At 40.1% G+C, this 22,616-nt stretch overlaps 1 protein-coding gene across 1 annotated transcript; it reads left to right on the top strand.

Moving 5' to 3' along the window:
* Window positions 1-307: 307 nt before the first annotated feature.
* Window positions 308-1,590, top strand: LOC308164709 (GTPase IMAP family member 9-like; the record flags this gene model as incomplete). The annotated part of the gene is made up of 2 exons (XM_080550774.1): window positions 308-335; window positions 878-1,590. The coding sequence occupies 2 exons, from the start codon at window positions 308-310 to the stop codon at window positions 1,588-1,590; spliced, it is 741 nt and encodes a 246-aa protein (XP_080406900.1).
* Between the last annotated feature and the right edge of the window lie 21,026 nt (window positions 1,591-22,616).

A 22,616-nucleotide genomic window follows, 5' to 3' on the forward strand; every position in this document is an offset into this window, starting at 1 on the left:
TGTCCTCTGATGTCTACCTCCACCTGCATCCTCCGGTAGAGAGTGGGCGTGTTCCACCTGTCCTCTGATGTCTACCTCCACCTGCCTCCTCCGGTAGAGAGTGGGCGTGTTCCACCTGTCCTCTGATGTCTACCTCCACCTGCCTCCTCCGGTAGAGAGTGGGCGTGTTCCACCTGTCCTCTGATGTCTACCTCCACCCGCCTCCTCCGGTAGAGAGGTATGATGGGGTGAGTGGGCGTGTTTCACCTGGGCTTAATTATAAAGAAAACACCACATCATAATTTGTCTCCAACTGTATCAAGACAAGATGGGTAATTTCTACTCAATCCCTGCAGGTGAGGACAATTCAACTTTGCTGTAGTTTTGTTTCTGAGTAAATGTTTATTGATGAGGATATGACTCATACAAATCATCAACAAATTCTTAATTTATAAAACTAATAGTTGGTTGTCCTACTTCACAATGATTGTCCTAAAATGAATGTTTTTAAATAGTAGTAATACAGGTGGGTAGGTTAATAAGTGTAACAGTGCAGGTATACAGATATGTCTAGGCTTCACTGCAAGGTGCAAACCACTAGTTATCCTAACAAAGGATTGTCAGGTTAATTAGTAAGAAGCACCTAAAAAGCCTTCTGGAAAAGGGTTACTAAATTACTAAACGTGAGTACTTAATTTGGGCATTTCATAAATCTGTCCCATTACTTTTGGGTACCACAAAATAGGGGTATTATGCATAAAAAGGTGGTGTAATTTCTAAATGGTGAAACCATTCCAAATACTTTTTGGAGTGTAGGGTCAAAAGAAAAAAAAATGCTTTACTGTCCCATTACTTATGCAGGGTACTGTATATGACTGAGGATGTTTTATTTGTGTAGGTCCCGACATGAGGATTGTACTCGTTGGAAAAACGGGCGTGGGGAAAAGTGCTGTTGGAAACACCATCCTGGGCCGACCGTTATTTAGATCTAGCCCTGGTTCTAGTTCTACGACTGAGACCTGTAAGAAGGAGAAGGCTCATGGTAAACGATCGTTGTATGTGGTGGACACCCCAGGAATTTTAGACACACAGAAAACTCCAAAGCATATAAGAAACGAGCTAGTGAGATGTATCCAAGTGTCAAGCCCCGGCCCACATGTCTTCCTGCTGGTGATCCAGTTGGGCAGGTTCACCCGTGAGGAGCAGAAAGCTGTGGAGGCCTTAGAGAAAATCTTTGGTCCTGAGGTCTCCAAGTACATGATTGTGCTCTTCACTCGTGGTGATGAACTAGAGGGTCAAACAATACAAGAGTATGTGCGTGGCGGTGATTCAAAGCTCCAAGAAGTGATTCAGCGCTGTGGTGGCAGATTCCATGTCTTCAACAATGAAAGCCAAGACAGACGTCAAGTTGGTAAGCTGATCAAGAAGGTTGATGACATGGTTGCAGCAAACGGAGGAGAACACTTCTCTCAGAAAATGTATCAGGAGGCAGAGAGAATGATCCAACAGAAACAGAGGGAGCGGTCGATGGAGAGGGAGGAGGCTGAACTCCAAATATACCATTTCTCCTTCTTACACCTTCTTCTGCAAGATGTCATTCTGTTCAAATAAATACTTGAGGAGGATGTCTAATTTAGCGCACTGTAGCTACAGACAAACATGAAATCAGCTTTTAAAATATGGAAATGCTCTCTTTCTCCTGTCAAACACATACTGTTCTTTATGCTTAAAGCCTTTTCAAATGTATGTATGGTAAATCCTGTTAATACAACACAATCATGAAGTGAAATGGAGTCTTGCAGTAATACTGAAATTAAATGGTTGAACATAAAATGTTTGAACATTTATATATAAATGTTTTACAATATTTTAAGACTTAATGATTGTAGTGTATATGTTTGATACATTTTTTATAGAATGATATTGAATACACCGTCATGAAAAGGCTACACTGATTAATAGAAGATATACATTGATCAGCGCTTTCCACATACCGAATGTTGATCTCTAATGTGCAATTATGTAATTCATATATTTTCTAATTTGTGTGAGCATACTGTATTGTTACAAAAAAAAGAAAAGAAAAAACCAATAAAGTTTGCACATCATTATCCAGTTTACACTGTACAGTGTGGTTTGTCAGTGAAAGTCAGAAACATCGCCAAAACCTTGGGCTTGCCAAAATCAACATTTGGGAATATAAGAAGAAACAAAAGCTCTGGTGAACGGGTCAGTCATCTTTGCACATGAACAGAAACAACACAGGAACAAGACAAGGGATATACTTAAATTAATTAATGTGTCCTATGAATAAATGGTGTATATACAGTTAGGTCCGTAAGTATTTGGACAGTGACACGATTTCTATAATTTTGTCTCTGTAGGCCACCACAATGGATTTGAAATGAAACAATCGAGATGTAATTGAAGTGTAGACTTTCAGCTTTAATTCAAGGGGTTGAACAAAAATATAGTATGAAACGTTTAGGAATTTGCAACCATTTTTATACACAGTTCCCTATTTTCAGGAGCTCAAAAGTAATTGGACAAATTAACATAATCATAAATAAAATGTTAGTTGTTAATACTTTGTCGAGAATCCTTTGCAGGCAATGACTGCCTGAAGTCTGGAACCCATGGACATCACCAAATGCTGGGTTTCCTCCTTTGTGATGCTTTGCCAGGCCTTTACTGCAGCAGTCTTCAGTTGTTGTTTGTTTGTGGGTCTTTCTGCCTTTAGTTTTGTCTTCAGCAAGTGAAATGCATGCTCGATCAGGTTGAGATCAGGTGATTGACATGGCCATTGCAGAATATTCCACTTCTTTGCCTTAAAAAACTCCTGGGTTGCTTACGCAGTATGTTTTGGGTCATTGTCCATCTGTATTGTGAAGCGCCATCCAATCAACTTTGCTGAATTTGTCTGAATCTGAGCAGACAGAATATCCCTAAACACTTCAGAATTCATCCGTCTGCTTCTGTCTTCTGTCACATCATCAATAAACACTAGTGACCCAGTGCCATTGGAAGCAATGCATGCCCATGTCATCACACTGCCTCCACCGTGTTTTACAGATGATGTGGTATGCGTCGGATCATGATCCGTTCCAAGCCTTCTCCATACTTTTTTCTTCCCATAATTCTGGTACAGGTTGATCTTAGTTTCATCTGTCCAAAGAATGCTGTTCCACAACAGGGCTGGCTTTTTTTAATGTTTTTTGGCAAAGTGTAATCTGGCCTTTCTATTCTTGAGGATTATGAATGGCTTGCACCTTGTGGTGAACCCTCTGTATTTGTTCATGTGAAGTCTTCCTTTTATGGTACACTTGGATAATGATATGCCTACCTCCTGGAGACTGTTCTTCACTTGGCTGGATGTTGTGAAGGGGTTTTTCTTTACCATGTAAAGGATCCTGTGATCATCCACCACTCTTGTCTTCCTTGGATGTCCAGACCTTTTTGTGGTGCCGAGCTCACCAGTGCATTCTTTTTTTTCTCAGAATGTACCAAATAGTTAATTTGGCCACTCCTAATGTTCCCGCTATCTCTCTGATGTATTTTTTTCTGTTTGTTTTTGCAGCCTAAGGATGGCCTGTTTCACTTGCATTGAGAGCTCCGTTGACTGCATGTTGTACGTATACAGCAACATCTTCCAAATGCAAATGCCACACTTGGAATCAACTCAGACCTTTTACCTGCCTAATTGATAAAGAAATAATGAAGGAATAGCCCACACTGGCCCATGAAATAGCTTTTGAGTCAATTGTCCAATTACTTTTGGTCCCTTGATAAAGAGGGAGCTACATATTAAAGAGCTGTAATTCCAAAACCCTTCCTTCAATTTGGATGTGAATACCCTTACCCTAAAGCTGAGAGTCTGCACTTTAAGCCCATATTCATTATACAACTGTAAATTGAAGATGTTTTGGTAAACAGCTCAAATAACAAAAATCCTGTCTATGTCCAAATATATATGGACCTAACTGTATAAATATACACACAATAATAGGCTGTGAATTTACTTGTATTTTGGGGGGGAGATAAAAGAAAAACGTGTGGTGTTGGAATAAGGAAATGCCTGACAAACTGGTTAGAAGAATCCGGTTTTTTGTTTCTTTTACTATTATAACATCTCAGCTTAGTTTTGATGATTTCTGAATAAGTATATATAATATAGAATTATTATATTTCAGCTGGTAACAGACAAGCTAGTCTGAATTGTCAGAATGAATGTCAGTGGTATGGTAGCTTGGCGCCATTGGTGTGTGAATGTGTGTGTTAATGGGTGAATGAGAGGCCATTGTAAAGCTCTTTGGATAAAGGCGCTATATAAGTGCAGTCCATTTAACATTTACCATCTTCTACGCCCCTTCGCGTGGCCATTTCTATGCTAGTAACAGAGTAGCTTGCTAGAGAACGTGTTTTTTTTTTCTCCATACAAAATAGTGTATATTTATTGGAGTGGAAAATATTCAAATTTCCAGTGAAGTAGCACTTTGTCACATTGATTGGTCCAAAGAATGTAACCAACGACTGTCATGATTATTTACAACCCAGTATACAAATCAGTCTAATCAGCGTCTTAAGCGCCCTTGGGTTTTATGAAAGGCGCTATATAAATCCAAGTTATTATTATTATTATTAGTCTGTCTTGAGCATCCTAACCAACTGCCTCACAGTGTGAAACGGCAACTACACTGTGTCTGACCGGAAGGCCCTGCCAAGGGTGGTGAAAACCGCCCAGTGCTTCATCGACACCAAACTCCCTACCATCGGGTCCCTCCAAGCAGACCGGTGTCGGTGTAGGGCAGCAAGAATCGTCAAGGACACCTCACACCCCAGCCACGGTCTGTTTGACCCCCTACCATCTAAGAGACTCAGGAAGTACAGGATCCTCAGGTCCATACAGCAGGCTACAGAACAGCTTCTTTCACAAAACTGTCACTCTGATGAACAACCCCCCCCCCATGGGGCACAATGACTCTCAGTATTGAATGTAGTAATTATTTTAATAATTAATATAATATCACATATGTATCCTACAATCCTGTCATTGCATAGCCAGTGTACAGTTCAACATGAAAGTGACCGTGTGTAACCTTAGGTGCCTTGTTGTCAACAACAAGAGAGTGAAAGTATGTTGTCTCCAGGAAGGACATTTCTGATGTGCGTGTCCAAAGTAAATAACTCTTTCATGTGTAGTAACACAGGTGAACCACATCTTGGGTACTTTCCCCTTTCGGGAATATCACTCAGCCGTTCTCAGTTCCGGGTTCTCTCTCTCTCTCAGGTTAATTAGTAAGAAGCACCTAAAAAGCCTTCTGGAAAAGGGTTACTAAATTACTAAACGTGAGTACTTAATTTGGGCATTTCATAAATCTGTCCCATTACTTTTGGGTACCACAAAATAGGGGTATTATGCATAAAAAGGTGGTGTAATTTCTAAATGGTGAAACCATTCCAAATACTTTTTGGAGTGTAGGGTCAAAAGAAAAAAAAATGCTTTACTGTCCCATTACTTATGCAGGGTACTGTATATGACTGAGGATGTTTTATTTGTGTAGGTCGCGACCTGAGGATTGTACTCATTGGAAAAACGGGCGTGGGGAAAAGTGCTGTTGGAAACACCATCCTGGGTAAACCGTTATTTAAATCTAGCCCCAGTGCTAGCTCTACGACTGAGACCTGTAAGAAGGAGAAGGTTAATGATAATCGATCGTTGTATGTGGTGGACACACCAGGAATTTTAGACACACAGAAAACTCCAAAGCATATAAGAAACGAGCTAGTGAGATGTATCCAAGTGTCAAGCCCCGGCCCACATGTCTTCCTGCTGGTGATCCAGTTGGGCAGGTTCACCCGTGAGGAGCAGAAAGCTGTGGAGGCCTTAGAGAAAATCTTTGGTCCTGAGGTCTCCAAGTACATGATTGTGCTCTTCACTCGTGGTGATGAACTATAGGGTCAAACAATACAAGAGTATGTGAGAGAGAGAGAGAGAGAGAGAGAGAGAGAGAGGGAGAGAGGGAGAGAGAGAGAGAGAGAGAGAGAGAGAGAGAGAGAGAGAGAGAGAGAGAGAGAGAAAGAGAGAGAGAGAGGGAGAGGGAGAGAGAGAGAGAGAACCCGGAACTGAGAACGGCTGAGTGATATTCCCGAAAGGGGAAAGTACCCAAGATGTGGTTCACCTGTGTTGTTACTACACATGAAAGAGTTATTTACTTTGGACACGCACATCAGAAATGTCCTTCCTGGAGACAACATACTTTCACTCTCTTGTTGTTGACAACAACGCACCTAAGGTTACACAAGGTCACTTTCATAGACAATCAATAGACACTTGGTAGGTAGACAGTAGACACCCTGTTCTCTCTGACCCCCCCCCCCCCTCCAGCCATGCCCTGTTCTCTCTGAAAAATGACTTTGCTATCAGAGTTCTTATAATAATAATAATAATAATAATAATAATAATAATAATAATAATAATAATAATAATAACTTTATTTGTACAGCACTTTTCCTGCAAACTCAAAGTGCTCCAATCATTATATAATCATAATTTAATTATTTAGTCATTTAAAGGCAATATTAAAAAGATAGGGTTTTCGTCTTGACTTGAACATGTTTGCTGAGATTGCATCCCTAACATAAACTGGCAGTGATACTTATTAGATAACAGATCACCTGTTCCAGGTCACCAACACATTCTTTTAACACAAAGGTTCCTCATAGTTTTCATTAGTTCAGGAATCTCCTTCCGTATTTTGTTTTAGTTTTAGTTTTAGTTGACAATAAGGCACCTAAGGTTACAGACGGTCACTTTTGTTTTTAAACCGCCTAGAATACATTGATTGATTGATTGATTGAAAACTTTATTAGAATGTTTGCAGAAGTAGGTACATGAAAGTACATATTACATACAAGGTCAAACTAATAGGATAAAAACCCAAGAAAGCCACTGGCTTATTTCAATTGGGGTCCTTGATTTTCAATTCATCGTTACATGTAAGACAGACATAAGAAAAGAACTAGTACTATCTACATGATAATACAGACAAATAACTATTACTATCTACAAGATAAACGTACATCCATCATGGGAAGAACAATACAACAAAACATAAGGTATGTACAGCGGGTAGGACAGGTGGGGACATACACCACAGGTGGGGGCGGGGGACAAAACACAAAGTATGTACAGTGGGTAGTTCGGGTCTTTTAATCTGATTTTTGTTTTAGAGGGTCCAGTTACGGATTGCAGCCTCCTGTAAATGTTTTTTGAGAGTGGTTTTGAAGGTGGGCAGTGTTTTGCACTCCTTTAAGATTATAGGAAGGGCGTTCCACATCTTTACTGCATAGTTTGCAAACGAGTTTAATCCCTTGTTTGTGGTGCAACGCGGTTGAACGTGGTTCGTGGAGCTTCCTCTGGTGTTGTAAGTGTGGACGTTGTTCACTTTTTGGAAGTATGTTGACAGGTACTTGGGTGTCTTTGTGGTGTAGCGTATCTTGAAGACTAGGCCCAGTGCAAGCTGCTGCACTCTGTCAACTACTCGTAGCCAATCAAGGCTCAAAAAATGAGCAGCGGTTAGATGTGTCCTAGGGTTGAGGCCTAGCAGAAGCCTAACCAGTTTATTTTGGGCTGTCTGGAGTCTTGTTTTATGGGCCTTTGTGGTTCTATAGTACCATGATGTTACGGCATAGTCGAAGTGACATTGAATGAGAGCTCCTGATAGGGTCCTCAGTGTGTTTTTACTGACAAGTGAGGATATCCTGTACAAGAATCTAGTTTTATGGTTCACTTTTTTGATTACTTTTGCTGCCATTTTATCTCCGGAAAGATTTGCCTCTAAGATGGAGCCCAGGTATGTAATATCCTCTTTTCTTGTGATATTAATGTTACCCACTTTTATTTTAAAATTTTCAGCCTTTCTGAGTTTAGATGGGGATCCGTATAGGATGGTTTCAGTTTTACCTAGGTGTATTGATAGTTTATTGTCAGCTAGCCAGATGCAGATTCTACTCAGTTCAGTACTTAGCGCTTTTTCCACCTGCAATATGTCCCTGTCAGAGACCAGCAGAGCCGAGTCATCCGCGAACAGGAACAAATTGCAATTACATGCTGATGACATGTCATTCACATATATTAGGAACAGTAAAGGTCCCAATATGCTTCCTTGTGGAACGCCGCAGGTCACTGGGAGGGGGGGGACAGTGTTCCGTTCACACTAACCACCTGTTCCCTCCCCTCTAAGTAGGATTGCATCCAGCTCACCGATGTTCTATCGAACCCAATTGCTTTCAGTTTATCTAACAATATGTGGTGATCTACTGTGTCGAAGGCCTTCTGGAGGTCCAGCATGACCATGCCGCAGTACTTGCCCGAGTCCACCTCATGGTTGATGTGGTCGTTCAAATAGAGAAGGCATGTGTCAGTGGAATGGGATGTTCTGAATCCTGATTGAAATTCATACATCAGATTTTTTTCGGTAAGGTACCTATCGACCTGTTCATAAACTATTTTTTCCATAAGTTTCGAGATGGAATTAAGAATAGAAACAGGTCGGTAGTTGCCTGGGTCTAATTTGCTTCCTTTTTTATACAGTGGGGTTACCCTTGCTATTTTAAAGTCAAGGGGGACGTGTCCCTGTTTGATGGAGAGGTTTATTATGTGGGTGATGATTGGGGTAATGGAGGCAGCTGAGTCTTTTAGAAATCTGGTTGGAATATTGTCATGGCCCGTGGCCTTTTCTGAGTGTAGAGCGCCTAGCTTTTTAAACACCTCATCGTTTGACACCATGGAGAGTTTAAAATCATCATTGCGTACACCCAGTTTATTGTAGAACGCACAGATGTGCTCTACACCATAACGCCCTGAGTGGGGTGGTAGATTGTTAACTAATTTAGTGGCTATGGTTGTAAAGAAAGTGTTTAAGCACTTAGCCACATCCAGCTTGTCTGTAAGGAGAGAATCACCAGATTTTATGCTGATGTTTGTAGACCTGGTTTTGAGTTTTTGACTGCAACCTAGTTGGCTATTAAGTAGCTTCCAAAGGTCACGTGGTTTGTTTAAGTTTTCTTCGATTTTGTTATCGAGGTATTCTTTCTTAGCAGATTTGGTCATGGTAATTACCTGATTGCATAGTTTGTTGCATTGTTTTTTAATTTTCTCAAAGTGGGTTTTGTGATCTTCGTTTGAGTGTTTCACTAATTTTGATTTGCATTTTTGAACTTCAGAGCATTTTAGGTCTCTGACTTTCATAGCATTTAGAATGTCCGAATTCATCCATGGTTCCGATCGGGTTTTAACCCTGGTGGTTCTCATGGGGGCTATACTGTCAATAATATTTAGGAATTTGGTTTTGAAACCTAGCCATGCCTCTTCAACCTGTGTGCATTTTAGTTCATCTAACCAGTCTTGATTCTCCAGTTTATGGTTTAAGGCCTCACTAGAATAGGATTTAAGGGATCTAGTGGTTACAGTTTTATGACCGCCAGCCTTGGGTTTATGTTTTTTACGAGTGCAAAAGATCATGTAATGATCACTTAGCCCACATACAATAACCCCACTCTTGGAGATTTTGGACTCATCCGATGTTAGAATGAGATCTATGGTGGTTTGAGTAGAAATACACACCCTAGTGGGTTTGGTAATTTGTTGACGGAGACCGTGTAATTCAGAAAACCTAGTGAAGGATTTGAAAACGGATGCTTCATTTCTGAGCATGTCCGTGTTCAAATCTCCAATAAGAATCTTTTCCACACAGTCAACGTCATCCAAGCACCCCTCAAGAATATCATAGAAATCATTCTGATCGGGAGGTCTGTAGATAGTACCAACCAGCACCGGTTTTGCTTTGTTAAAGATAATTTCAACCCAAACAGATTCTAATTTGTCACGATTCAGGTCATCACGGGTGTTAAAGATAATATCGTTGTGAATGTACATGCAGACACCACCCCCATACCTGTTTCTGTCGTTTCTGATGACTGTGTAGTTAACTATTTCAATCTCTGGGTCTTTGATGGATTCATCAAACTTGGTCTCAGAGAAGCTCAAAATGTGAACCTTACTGTCATGGAACATTTCTCTGATTTGGTCCAGTTTAGGCACAAGACTGTTCACATTAAGGTGAACAATATGCAGGCCCTTACTGCTGTGTCCAAATAGAGAGTTTATGTCCTTGACTTGGAAATAGTCACCACCATTCTGGTCATCGTCACGTTGAGGATTGGGGGATGGGGGGGGGCGCCCATTGTTCAACGGTTTCGTTGGAGAGTCTCCGGGTGGAGAAGGGGGGGGTCGTCGTCGGGTGGGGGAGGGAGGGGGGAGGGGGGGGTTCGTCACCGGGTGGGGGAGGCCTCTGTGTTCACTGGATAGCTGGTGGAAGTTAGGTGGCCATGGAATGACATAGGATATCTATATCCATATCTATCTCTATATCTATATCTATTTATTTATTTACTTTATCTTTAGAGCAACAACTTGGGAAAAGTGCAGAGAGGGGGAATGAATGACCAATGGGAGCTGGTGATGTTTAGAGGTTTCACTCGCTCCTGGGGCCTCATTTGTAGAAAGTACTTTGGATCAAATTTGATCTTACCTGTGTCGTACGTAGAAAACCACGACAAAGTAGTGATTTATAAAATGTCAACGTGAGTCAATTTGACCGTGGAAACGATCGTAGCTCTACGATATATATATATATCTTCTATTAATCAGTGTAGCCTTTTCTTGACGGTGTATTCAAAATATCATTCTATATAACACTATAACACTATTATGGTCAATTAACCCTTATCTACACAGCAGTGTGGTTGTACATAATGTGAGAGGAACAGATACAAGCCTGCACGGCATCATTAGGGTCAGGCCTGGAGCGAGTGAAACCTCTAAACATCACCAGCTCCCATTGGTCATTCATTCCCCCTCCTCTGCACTTTTCCCAAGTTGTTGCTCTAAAGATAAAGCAAGTAAATAAATAAATAGATATAGATAGATAGATAAATATGGATATAGATATGGATATGGATATAGATAGGATATAGATATCCTATGTCATTCCATGGCCAGTGTATTCTAGGCGGTTTAAAAACAAAAGTGACCGTGTGTAACCTGAGGTGCCTTATTGTCAACTAAAACAGACGAACTACGGAAGGAGATTCCTGAACTAATGAAAACTATGAGGAACCTTTGTGTTAAAAGAATGTGTTGGTGACCTGGAACAGGTGATCTGTTATCTAATGTGCGTGCATCATTCACAAAGCAAATACCTCTTTCAGTATCAAGTATCAAGGAAGCATTAAGCCAGTCCTGGTCGCAAGCTTCCTTTTTGGCAAGCTAAACAATCACATCTTTCACCAAGGAGGTCTTCAATTAACACCCTAAGTTGCCCAAACCCTGAATGAACACAGAACGAAGACAGGAGTCTGCCATGGACAAGCTAATGGGCAGAGGACAGTAGTACTTCTCTAACTGGCGCCCACAACCAAAGCTGAGGGAATTATCATCTCTCTCTCTCTCTCACACACACACACACACACACACACACACACACACACACACACACACACACACACACACACACACACACACACACACACACACACACACACACTCACACACACACACACACACACACACACAGTTGAGGGATTATTATTATTACGAACATGATTTAACTTTCTATGTCTTAACTAAACCGACGTGTTCAACCCCTTCTCCTCTACTTCCATGGCCCAGCATTGTTGGGATGTTGTGGTGTTGTTTGTCTGGCTTCTACCGACATTGAGCATGTCTCCAGAGAGTCCATGAAGTCAGCCCTAGTCACATAGAAGGAGCTGGCTCGCCCTCTAGCAGTTAACAATACATACCTCATCACTGGTGCTTCCCATACTCACCATGAGCTGGTGTCAACATGGACAGGTTGTTTAGTTAGGGTCGACACTTATATCAGCCCCGTCGTGGAGCTAGCTAAAGCATTTTGAGAAGGATGTGAGGGATGATGGAAGGAGGAGAGAGGAGAGGTAGGGCGAGGCAGGCCAGGTAGGAGAGGGGAGGTGAGGGATGATGGGAGGAGGAGAGGAATGTGAGGTGTCAGTGCGATGGGGGGCAGACCCGAGGGAGAGGTAACGGGTAAATGTTAACGTAGCGCACCGGTTGGGTCGACCAGACGCACCAGTAGGGACATTCCTTATGTAGCCAAGCGTTAACAACATACTAAACTCATAACACTCACTGGTGCTCATACTCACCATGAGCTGGTGTTAACATGGACAGGTTGTTTAGTTAGGGTCGACACTTAGTGGGATGATATCAGCCCCCTCTTGGAGCGAGCCGAAGCATTTTGAGAAGGATGCACCATGCACGGAAATACTTATGAGACGTGTGATTCTGTTTGGAGACCATGCATGTACGCTTTTTTCACCAGCAGAGGGCAGCCTAGCTCCTCCACACACACCAACTTAGTGAAGGATGCGAGGAGAGGTCATAAGGAATGTAATAACAACTTGGTTCACCTTTGCTCTGTTAAGATGCTGACAACAGGACAGGATTCATACCGGCCCCAAATAATGAAGACGGCTGGTGAGAATATTTCTTTTCTTCATTTATGTATTTATATTTTAGTACATCATAGCATTTCATGAAGTAGAAATACAGTATTGTAGGCAATATCCAGCATAGTCAAACTAAGAGCAAGGTGACCATGCAAGTACACTTTTAGCCACAACACAAGCCAACTCTCCACCACCTCATAACAGGTAAACAATTACAAATGAATGGGGGTATCTGTTAATGTGTACAATACAAACCAGCAGGTCTTACATATAAATATCCTATCTGCCTCATGTTGCTTCAACATGGTTTGTCAGTGTAAATGTAGACATTGCCTGATATATCACAGCTATTACCTGCGTGAATGAGCCCAAAACTGAAAATTAAAATCTTCAAATGCTAATGAAAATGTCAGTATTTCTCCTGTTTGGAGCTAAAAATGCAACTACAAACTAGCAAATGACAACAATATTGTTATGGGTAAGAGGGTCTTACAATGCAAAATACATTTGGACCTGTATTCATATAGTAGTATTATTATTATTATTATTATTAATGTAATTATGATTCTTATTATTATTATCATCATCATCAATGTAATGATTATTATGATTATGATTATGATGATGATGATGATGATGATGATTATTATTATGATAAGCAAGGCTCAGCAAGGTGTTCAAGGCTGAAGGTCTTGCCTGTGGCATCATCAGCATTGGTCTCATGCATCACATCTACCATGTTGCATTCATCTCCAGCTGTTTACGTGCATGGCCTGATGTCGACACGATCTGCTTTATAACAAGACAGGAACGTCTCAGAGAGATTCATGTTTGTTATAAAATAAGCTGAACCACCATGGACTTCATCCAACTACTGAGTAATTTGGTAATTTTAGTGCTTTGTACTCATTTTGATTTGACATTGCCAAGGGATCATATACATTCACATACAGGACATTTTCCTGAATGTTTGGTTTTTACTTTGAATGTGTGGAGTAGATTTCAAAGTTTTTAAAAACAATCCAAATGAAATGCATTCAAATTTCAGGCTCAAACTTAAAAATGTGAAAACTGTACTTTTTCTCTGTAGTTCTTGGACTTAGATTGAATATGTGGTAACTTCAACAGTATCATATGAATTTAGAAAATGCCAAAAGGGTGGTGTATCTTCACTCATCAGCTAACTGTTACATGTATCAGAAGTGCATTTTTAACATTTCTGAAATATTAAAATGCCCTGCTTAAATTACTGCGGTGCGGCTGTTAATGGTTAATACACAGAAAATGGAAAAAAGAATGAAACACAAAGATATTTTCTGAGAGATTTTAATATGATTACCTGATTATATTTGTTTTAGGACTGTGTCACCATTCCCTAAGAATTTCTACACATAAAGAAACAGTAAACATTTATATTCACAATTAATTTCAACCATTCGTTTTTCTCAACAACAAATAACGTTTCTTCTTGTGTTCCAGAACCACATGCAAAGGTAATTAGAAACAGCCTGTCCTGCTAACATAATATTCATCATAATGATACCATTGTTCATAAAGGACTTTTCTTAATCATTTTTATAAAGCAAAAGGATTATAAAAGGCATACAAAGGTTAAAGGAAAATCTATTAAAAAGTCAATTTAAGGGCGCTTAGGTGGCGTAGCGGGTTAAACGCTGACCATGTAATCGCAGGGTCCCCGCTTCGATTCCGGCCACAAAAAAAAGAAGAAAAAAGGAAATTTAAATCTGATCAATTAGCTAGAAGCACAGTGTCAATGTCAATCAACAAAAAGTATAGTTTAGTTTCTGAGGCATTTCAAAGAGGATCATTTTGAATGGGAATGCAGTTGAGTTTCTTATGGTGAAAAATAGAGGAAAACAATAATCTATAAATCTCTTTGTAGATACAGTATATATGCATTAACAGAAATGTAGACCCTACAATAAATGGAGAGTTAAAATGACAATGTCTTTAAGTAAATCAATCATCAACAGCATTCATAATCACAACATTTATAGATCTACACATTATTTGAATACAAAACCTACAAATAAGAGTTTGTGGCTTTCAATTCAGAATCAAAATACAGAATCAAAGTTAACTCACTACACAACTCTTCTCTTGGGGCAATTGAACATTCAATTTTGTCAACGCAAAGATTCTTTCCATCAGCGTTTTCACCTGCCGATTGTCTTTCTTAGTGTTGTTGAACACATGGCACCTGCCCCCACATTTGTCAACTAGCTCCTTGAGATTTGAGTCAGCTTTGACAAAGTCATCAATGCTCATCTGTGTCAAGTCATCTCCATGAGTAAAGAGGACAATAGTTTTCTCTCTGATTCTCTCCTCAAAGGCCTTTTCCAACTGATCGAATACCTCTCTCTCACCCTCTGTGAATCTGCCAATCTGGATCACCAACAAGTAAACACATAATCTATTCTCACACAACTTTCTGCAGGTCGAGAGCTGTTGATTTCCTTTAATACTTTCATCAAAGAAGTCTGGAGTATCAATGACCCTAATCTGTATACCAGATATCACAATGTTTAAACGTTGACACTCTTTAGTAACAGGACCAGAGCTTGCATACGACTTAAAATGGTTGCCTTTGGTGATGGTGTTGTCGGTGGCGATGATTGTGTTGCCGGTGGTGCTCTTTCCAGTGCCCGTCTGCCCCAGCAGGACGATGTTCACATTGTTGCTGGGATTGAGAGGGTGTGTCTGTGTCCCCTGTTAAGATAGTTTGAAATTAATTATCTATTTTTTTGTTCCAGGATTGGGAGGGGGTGTCCCCTGCTAAGATAGTTTGAGACACCTCCATAGTCACTTAACAATACTGTACCTTCAATAAATTATCTATTTTTTTATTCAACTTTCATCAATGCTTAATCTTATAAAAGGTGCAAGGCTGAGAAAATACATTTCAGTACTCTGCCCAGAGTCATATCAGCACATTGTAAGCTTGTGCAGTGGCACTTAAAGCAAGTAGACTGCAATACATGCATATTACAATTCCTACAATGTGTTTAAAAAACAACGACATTAGGACTATTTTGTGCTTTAGCACAATACCTAATAGCAGGGCCGGCCGAAGGCATAAACGGACTAAGTGGTCGCTTAGGGCCACAACCACTAGAGGGGGCCACACTTTTTTTTGTAGGACTGATGTTGGATGGTCCATTGAGTCCATCTTAATGCAAGGATAATCGTTAATGTAATTTTGGAATCAATGTCTTTGTTTTTATAGGGTCTCTGATTTGCATAGGAATCAATGTGGATCAGGTTGTCATTATAAATTGAGAAAATGGAGAGGAACAAAACTGCTCAGGAATGTGACCCTGAGGCCTGAGGAGACAAAAATGTACAAAGTTGAATGGTGGAGAGGAAAAAGCACAGTCGATGGGACAACATCATCTCAGTCACTCTACAAAATTGGTCTATAACCAAGTGGCCCAAAAAAAAAACTTTGATGCTCCAGTTTCTGCACCATCTCTCATGTGAAGTAGCTATTTATGGGTATATACGTATATTTGTATATTTGTCATTGGCAGGGACTGAGGAGTTTATCAGGTTCAAGAGAAAATTATACAATTTGCTGAGTTGGTAGTGACATCCTAATCTACACATTGTGTAATTGATTCCTATGCAAATCAGAGGCCCTATAAAAACAGAGATATTGATTCCAAAATTACATTAACTATTATCCTTGCATTAAGATGAACTCAATTCAACGAGTGATTTGTTGATGACATTTTTGTCACCCTCTTTAGCAAATGTTATGCACATGAAGTATTTCTGTGTTTCAATTTTAATACAGTTGCAGAAATGTCTAAAAACGTTGTCATTATGGGGTATTGTGTGTGGATTGATGCCAATTTTTGATGCCCCCACTTGTCGATGAAACACCTGTCTATCAAAAACACCTGTCAATCAAAAACTCCAACCCCCCGACAAAACGTGTGTGTGTGTGTGTGTGGGGGGGGGGGGGCACATTAAAAATGTTGCTTAGGACCACAAAAGTCCTAGGGCCGGCCCTGCCTAACAGAGTACATTCCTTAAAAAACATCTCTGAAGTCAGAGCAAATCATGCCAGGAGCTCCACTGTCACAATTGTGGCTTGAACTGTACTGCAAAAACTGCATTTATTTCTCACACTGTGCAGGTTAGTTACAGAAGAGCTGGATATTACCGTATCGGCTAGTTACAGCTGGATATTACACTACAGGTTAGTTAGATCTGGATATTACACTACAGACTAGTTAGATCTGGATATTACACTACAGACTAGTTACAGCTGGATATTACACTACAGACTAGTTAGATCTGGATATTACACTACAGACTAGTTAGATCTGGATTTTACACTACAGACTAGTTAGAACTGGATATTACACTACAGACTAGTTAGAGCTGGATATTACGCTACAGGTTAGTTACAGCTGGATATTACACTACAGACTAGTTAGAGCTGGATATTACCCTACAGCAGGGGTGGGCAAACTTTTTGGCTCAGAGGCCACAATGAGTTTTAAAATTTGACAGACGGGCCGGGCCGGGCCAGTAGCAGATGGATGGAGAGTGTTTGTGTGAACCAATATAAATGACAAGTAAAAGCCATTACCTAAAAAATAAATAAAACCAAAGTTTGGTGTCAGTTTGGTTGTGGCAATTCTCAGGAGAGATCAGAGGTGTTTATCAGTTAACTAGGAACTGTGGCGTGATTTGTTGAACTGGAACATAGTAGACGTGAGACTTCCATATACCATATGTATATCTGCCATATATTATACTTCTTTATATGTATTTATCATCATATTTTTCACATTAATGTAACAGCAAGTTCATTTGTATTATGCTTACCATTACCAAGTTTCCTCGCCAACTAAAGCACCTGATTACCGTTGATAAAAACATACTATACTAGTCCAAAAGCACAGTATGGGAGAACTTGGTGATGAGCATAATACGAGTTAACTCAATTAGACATATTGCTAGTAACAAAAAACAGGTATTGTCGGCCCGAGTAAGCACAGTAGAAGCGAGGGAGTGACTGGAAGTGCCACTGAATATATCACAAATATGCATTTGATAAGTCTAGCTAAGTAAGTAAGCTAGCTAACTATGATTGGAAATGAAGTAGTATCCAGTTGTGGAATTATATTTCGTAGTAACGATATTCAGGGTCTGGGGCAGGTCTTATGCGCTCTGCGGTGCGGGCTCTCTCCCTGCTGATTGCGCGATGCATCTATATCACAAAATGTACATTTGATAAGTAAGTAAGCTAGCTAAGTAAGTAATCTAGCTAACAATGATTGGAAATGAAGTAGTATCCATTTGTGGAATTATAGTCTAGCAGCAAGTCCTCAAAAAAGGCTTTAGTTTTTGAGATACCTCTGCCCGAGGTAGAACAAATGACAACAATGATTTTTCTTATCTTTAAGATAATGGGTCTCCCATTAATGAAATTGATTGTTGTCAAATTTATTTTGGGGGAAAATATGTTTTTTGGGTTGTTCTTTAGAACTACCCCAATCCCTGAAAAAGAGCCAAATTAGACCAGGCCGAATATGGGGAAGGTGTCAAAAAAGCCCATAACTTGAGAAGGATCACTCTTTTCCTCTTCAGATTTGCTGAGGTATGAACCAGGTGTATGTCCTACATCACCAAATAGTCAGACAACTATTTACCTAAATAAATACTGAATTATAGTCTTGTAAACTTAGCTTAAGTTTAGACAGAAATTGCACTTTTTGGTGATAGGAACATAGGACTCCATCACTTTTCTCTCATTTATCAGAAAAACTGAAATCCCTAAAAAATGTACCATTACTGAATTGTCTAGGGTGCTATTGAACAATAACCAGTAGTTGTATGGAAATATCTCATACAGTTCTATGGCAAATGAGATTTCTTTAGACATAGGCTTACCTCTTCTCTGATACAGTCAAATTCCGAATGGGGGATAAGTGGCATAATAGCCTATAAGTTAAGAATGCTCACTCTGATGGTCCTCATATTTGGAGAGGGAAATACCAGGTGGCTGAACTACATCACCAAATAGTCATAATAAGAGTAACCCAATAAAATAAAGTTTATTAGTTCTAAATTGCAAACCTCTAAAACATATGTAAATAGTACAGGTTTTATTGAAACTGGAACCTTAATTCAAACTTGTTGTGCTCAGACCATGCATAACAAATGTGTAAATCTATAAAAAAGAAATTAGAGATGTAAAGGCTACCCTTTTGAAAACGACAATTCTAAAAGAGTTAACAGCATACTGCATCTACATACCGTAATATCACCTCTGACTTACATATATCTCTGTACTTGCTGAGAGAAAAAACTGCTTGTTCTAGCTGAGGTCAAATTGATCTTAAAATTGAGGGAAAATGGCTTTCAAAAGTGCATAATGTGCATCGGCAATTAGATCGTTACATGCGTGTTACATGGCATTGTTGTGAAATCTCAAAAAACGTTCAAATCAATAAATAGATAGAAATGTGTGGATAGAGAGATAAAGATACAGTATAATGGCCAAAACATTGCTTGTGTATCTGATTAGGTTATTTGACACTGGTGTATGGGCTGCTGGTGTATAAGACACACAACTACAGCATCATGGATGTTGTACAGTAGTTTTTAAGACTCTCTGTTTAAAGGTTACAAGAGTTGGGTCTGTCTGGGTGCCATTGGTATGTAACTCAGATGTGTCTGCTACTGATATTTAACATTGTGCAGCAAGAAGGGTCATTTGCATTGACTATAACTAGGGCTCAGAGTTCTTATTCAATGGCCCAGTGCTGATGTTAAAATGGCAATATCCTGTCTAGTTTGACAGTCTGTTGAAAGTAACGAAACAAATACTGGAATATTGTCATTACTACATAAAGATGCAACCAAAGACTAGAGATAGTGTTAGTGTTGGAAAAAAGATAGTGATACCAACATTAAAATGACTAGTGACCGTGTCATTCTTGTACATTGCATTGCTCGAAAAAGTAAGAATGCGATTACAAAGTAGCATAAGAGAGCATTTAACAAAGAGTACGTGGTCAGAACAGCCCATGATCATTGCATGTTAAGCAGTGCAATGGGTTGAATTCAAGCTGCAATGCTCTGCGCTTGAGTTGCATTGGTCTTCATGTTCCAACGTGCCAGAAAACTCAAGTCAGCAAATTGTAAAGGTTCTCAACCTTCTAACTTTCCAGAATCTCTTTCATACGGTGTCATCATATGACGTCCTCATCCCTCCATTCGCGTACTTCCCAATCCATTTATTTATCACTTTGACCTCAATTTTAATTTCAGTTCAAACTAAATGGCAAATAAATTGATGAACATTGGACATTGTAGTAAATTGGTTAGGGCAGGATCAAATGTATTCCTGGGCCACCCATGCACCCAATGGATGTGGTTATTCATAGGGACATGGCGGGTTAACTAAGACATATTACACACTTTAGAAATGTACCATGATTATTTTCACCCCAAAAATGAATTCATCATTTGGACCAGTAGTAATCTAATCCCTGAGCAATGTAAACAAATGTAAATCTACCATTATACATTTTTGTGGACATATTCATAAGAACATCCATAAAGCCTATCCAGGGTCTAAAACCTTTGATGTCTGTTCATATCTGCAACTTCATCATATTTTAGCCGCTGGATATCAAGTATGAATGGGGACTTCAGTATGAATGACATTTTTCAAATTGATGATTAAGCTCTGTGAATGTGTTCACCTGGTCTGTAATTTTTTTGACATTAAGTAGAGGGGAGACACATGCTCTGTCTGGGGGTTTAGAGAGGTGTCCTACTGCTGTCATGATAGAAAATGCCCCCCAGAACCCGCCCCGCCCCAACCCACTCCTCTAAGACATACTGTAGCTCCAATGTTACCTCCCAGTTTCACTTCCTGTGGGAGTGGAAGGCAACAGGAAGCTCAGACCTGCAGTAAGCGTTGTGCTGTGCCATGACATGAGAAGAATAATGTTTTGTGTGACATGGCAGCCTGGTATATTTCCTAAGCTTCTGCCTAAGGTCAAGACAAAAAACGAAACAGAGATAATGGACGTGGTCTGTGTGCATGAATGGACAAATGTCCAAATATTTACTGCAGTTCTGTTCCAAACGTTATTTCCAGATAGTCATAGTTTGAATTACATGACATAGCAGATCTCTGAAATCGACCATTAACAATTCATTGACACTGGCAGAAGCTTTACAAATATTTTCCTATTTTCCAAACACACAACAATGCGAGTGTGTGGTTTCTTTCTCAGTCCCTGATGCAGATCCTAGACAAGCAGGAAAAGAGTGCAGTGACCCTGCAGTGGGCAGGCCCAGCAGAACTGAGCCCAAATAGAGTGAGAAGTGGAGGAAGAGGGGTAGAGGTGGAGAGGGAGGGGGGGGGGGGTGCTGCACAGTGCTGCACACTTGGGGCTGGGTAGAGGGGCGGACTAGGGACTGAAGTGAAGAGGGGAAGCTCAAACTAGAAGACAAGGCAGCCAGTCCAAGGATAGAGAGGATAGAGGGACTACAGGTGACAACCAGGCAAACCGGCAACCAGACAAACAGGTGACACCTTTTACTACCACAAAGAGGTCACAAAGAGGACCAATTAGATAATTCCATACAGAGATAGCAGAAACAACCTGAGATACAGCGAGGGGCCAAAGGTTGGCCACTTCTGAATAAACAATTTAAACAGCATAGGGCAGCAAGATGACACCTTATGCTGTAAATGGTTTAGACTACATTCAGAATAACTGTTATTTTAAATGCCACAGATTCCTCTGAATGGTTGTTTTGCAGCCATCCTCTTTGAGCAGGTTTGGTGTGACTGGTAGGGTGGGTGGGGGGGGGGGGTTAGGCGTCCATACAACTACTGGTTAGTGTTCAATAGCACCCTAGACAATTCAGTAATGGTAACCTATATTTTTTAGGGATTTCAGTTTTTCTGATAAATGAGAGAAAAGTGATGGAGTCCTATGTTCTTATCACCAAAAAGTGCAATTTCCGTCTAAACTAAAGCTAAGTTTACAAGACTATAATTCAGTATTTATTTAGGTAAATAGTTGTCTGACTATTTGGTGATGTAGGACAGCCACCTGGTTTATACCTCAGCAAATCTGAAGAGGAAAGGAGTGATCCTTCTCAAGTTATGGGCTTTTTTGTCACCTTCCCCATATTCGGCCTGGTCTAATTTTTGCAGGGATTGGGGTAGTTCTAAAGAACAACCAAAAAAACATATTTTCCCCAAAAATACAATTTGACAACAATCAATTTCATTAATGGGAGACCCTAAAGATAAGAAAAATCATTGTTGTCATTTGTTCTACCTCGGGTAGGGGTATCTCAGTCCAAATCTGAGGGGCCTTCCTGCTAGACTATTATATTAATCACTACTTTGGCTGATGTGATGTTAACTAGCCAACTCTAACATTAGCAGAGCAAACCAAAAGTACTAAGTGAAACTCCTCGCTGTGATTGGTTAACTTGTTCCACGTGATAGGATAGACCAGACTCCAGCAAAGGTCAATTGTGTCTGGAGTGTGCCATCTAGTGGAATCAATTGAAACGCCGGTCTTTACTATAATTTGGACAATTTTGTACCAATATTCGACGGGCCGGTTTAAAAAGCCCAACGGGCCGCATATGGCCCGTGGGCCGTAGTTTGCCCATGCCTGCCCTACAGGTTAGTTACAGCTGGATTTTACACGACAGGATGTTACACTGACAGGATGCCCTGTCAAACTCCACTCTGGGCTTACCACATCTTGACGGTTTCCCATTGCTCCATGGCTTGTAGCTTGGCTTGGAGGGTCGTTTTTGGTGTTGTCAGAACTGCCAGTCTGCCCAGACCTAAAGTATACAGTCATGACATCATATCTTTAATAATACCCTTATTAATGAATACCCTTAATGTTTGAAAGGATAGAACATTTTATAATGTATTTTGGTCTTACATTCCACGTACATTCCTTCTGTGCTCCAAAATGCGCATTCTCTTTTTAACAACATCTTCACTGTAGTCATCAAATTTGTAGGAGAATTCCTCGGTTCTAATTGTGCTCAATAGTTGA

The sequence above is a fragment of the Nansenia antarctica genome (assembly GCF_963989245.1).
Source record: "Nansenia antarctica genome assembly, contig: SUPER_8_unloc_2, whole genome shotgun sequence".
Classification (NCBI taxonomy): domain Eukaryota; kingdom Metazoa; phylum Chordata; class Actinopteri; order Argentiniformes; family Microstomatidae; genus Nansenia; species Nansenia antarctica.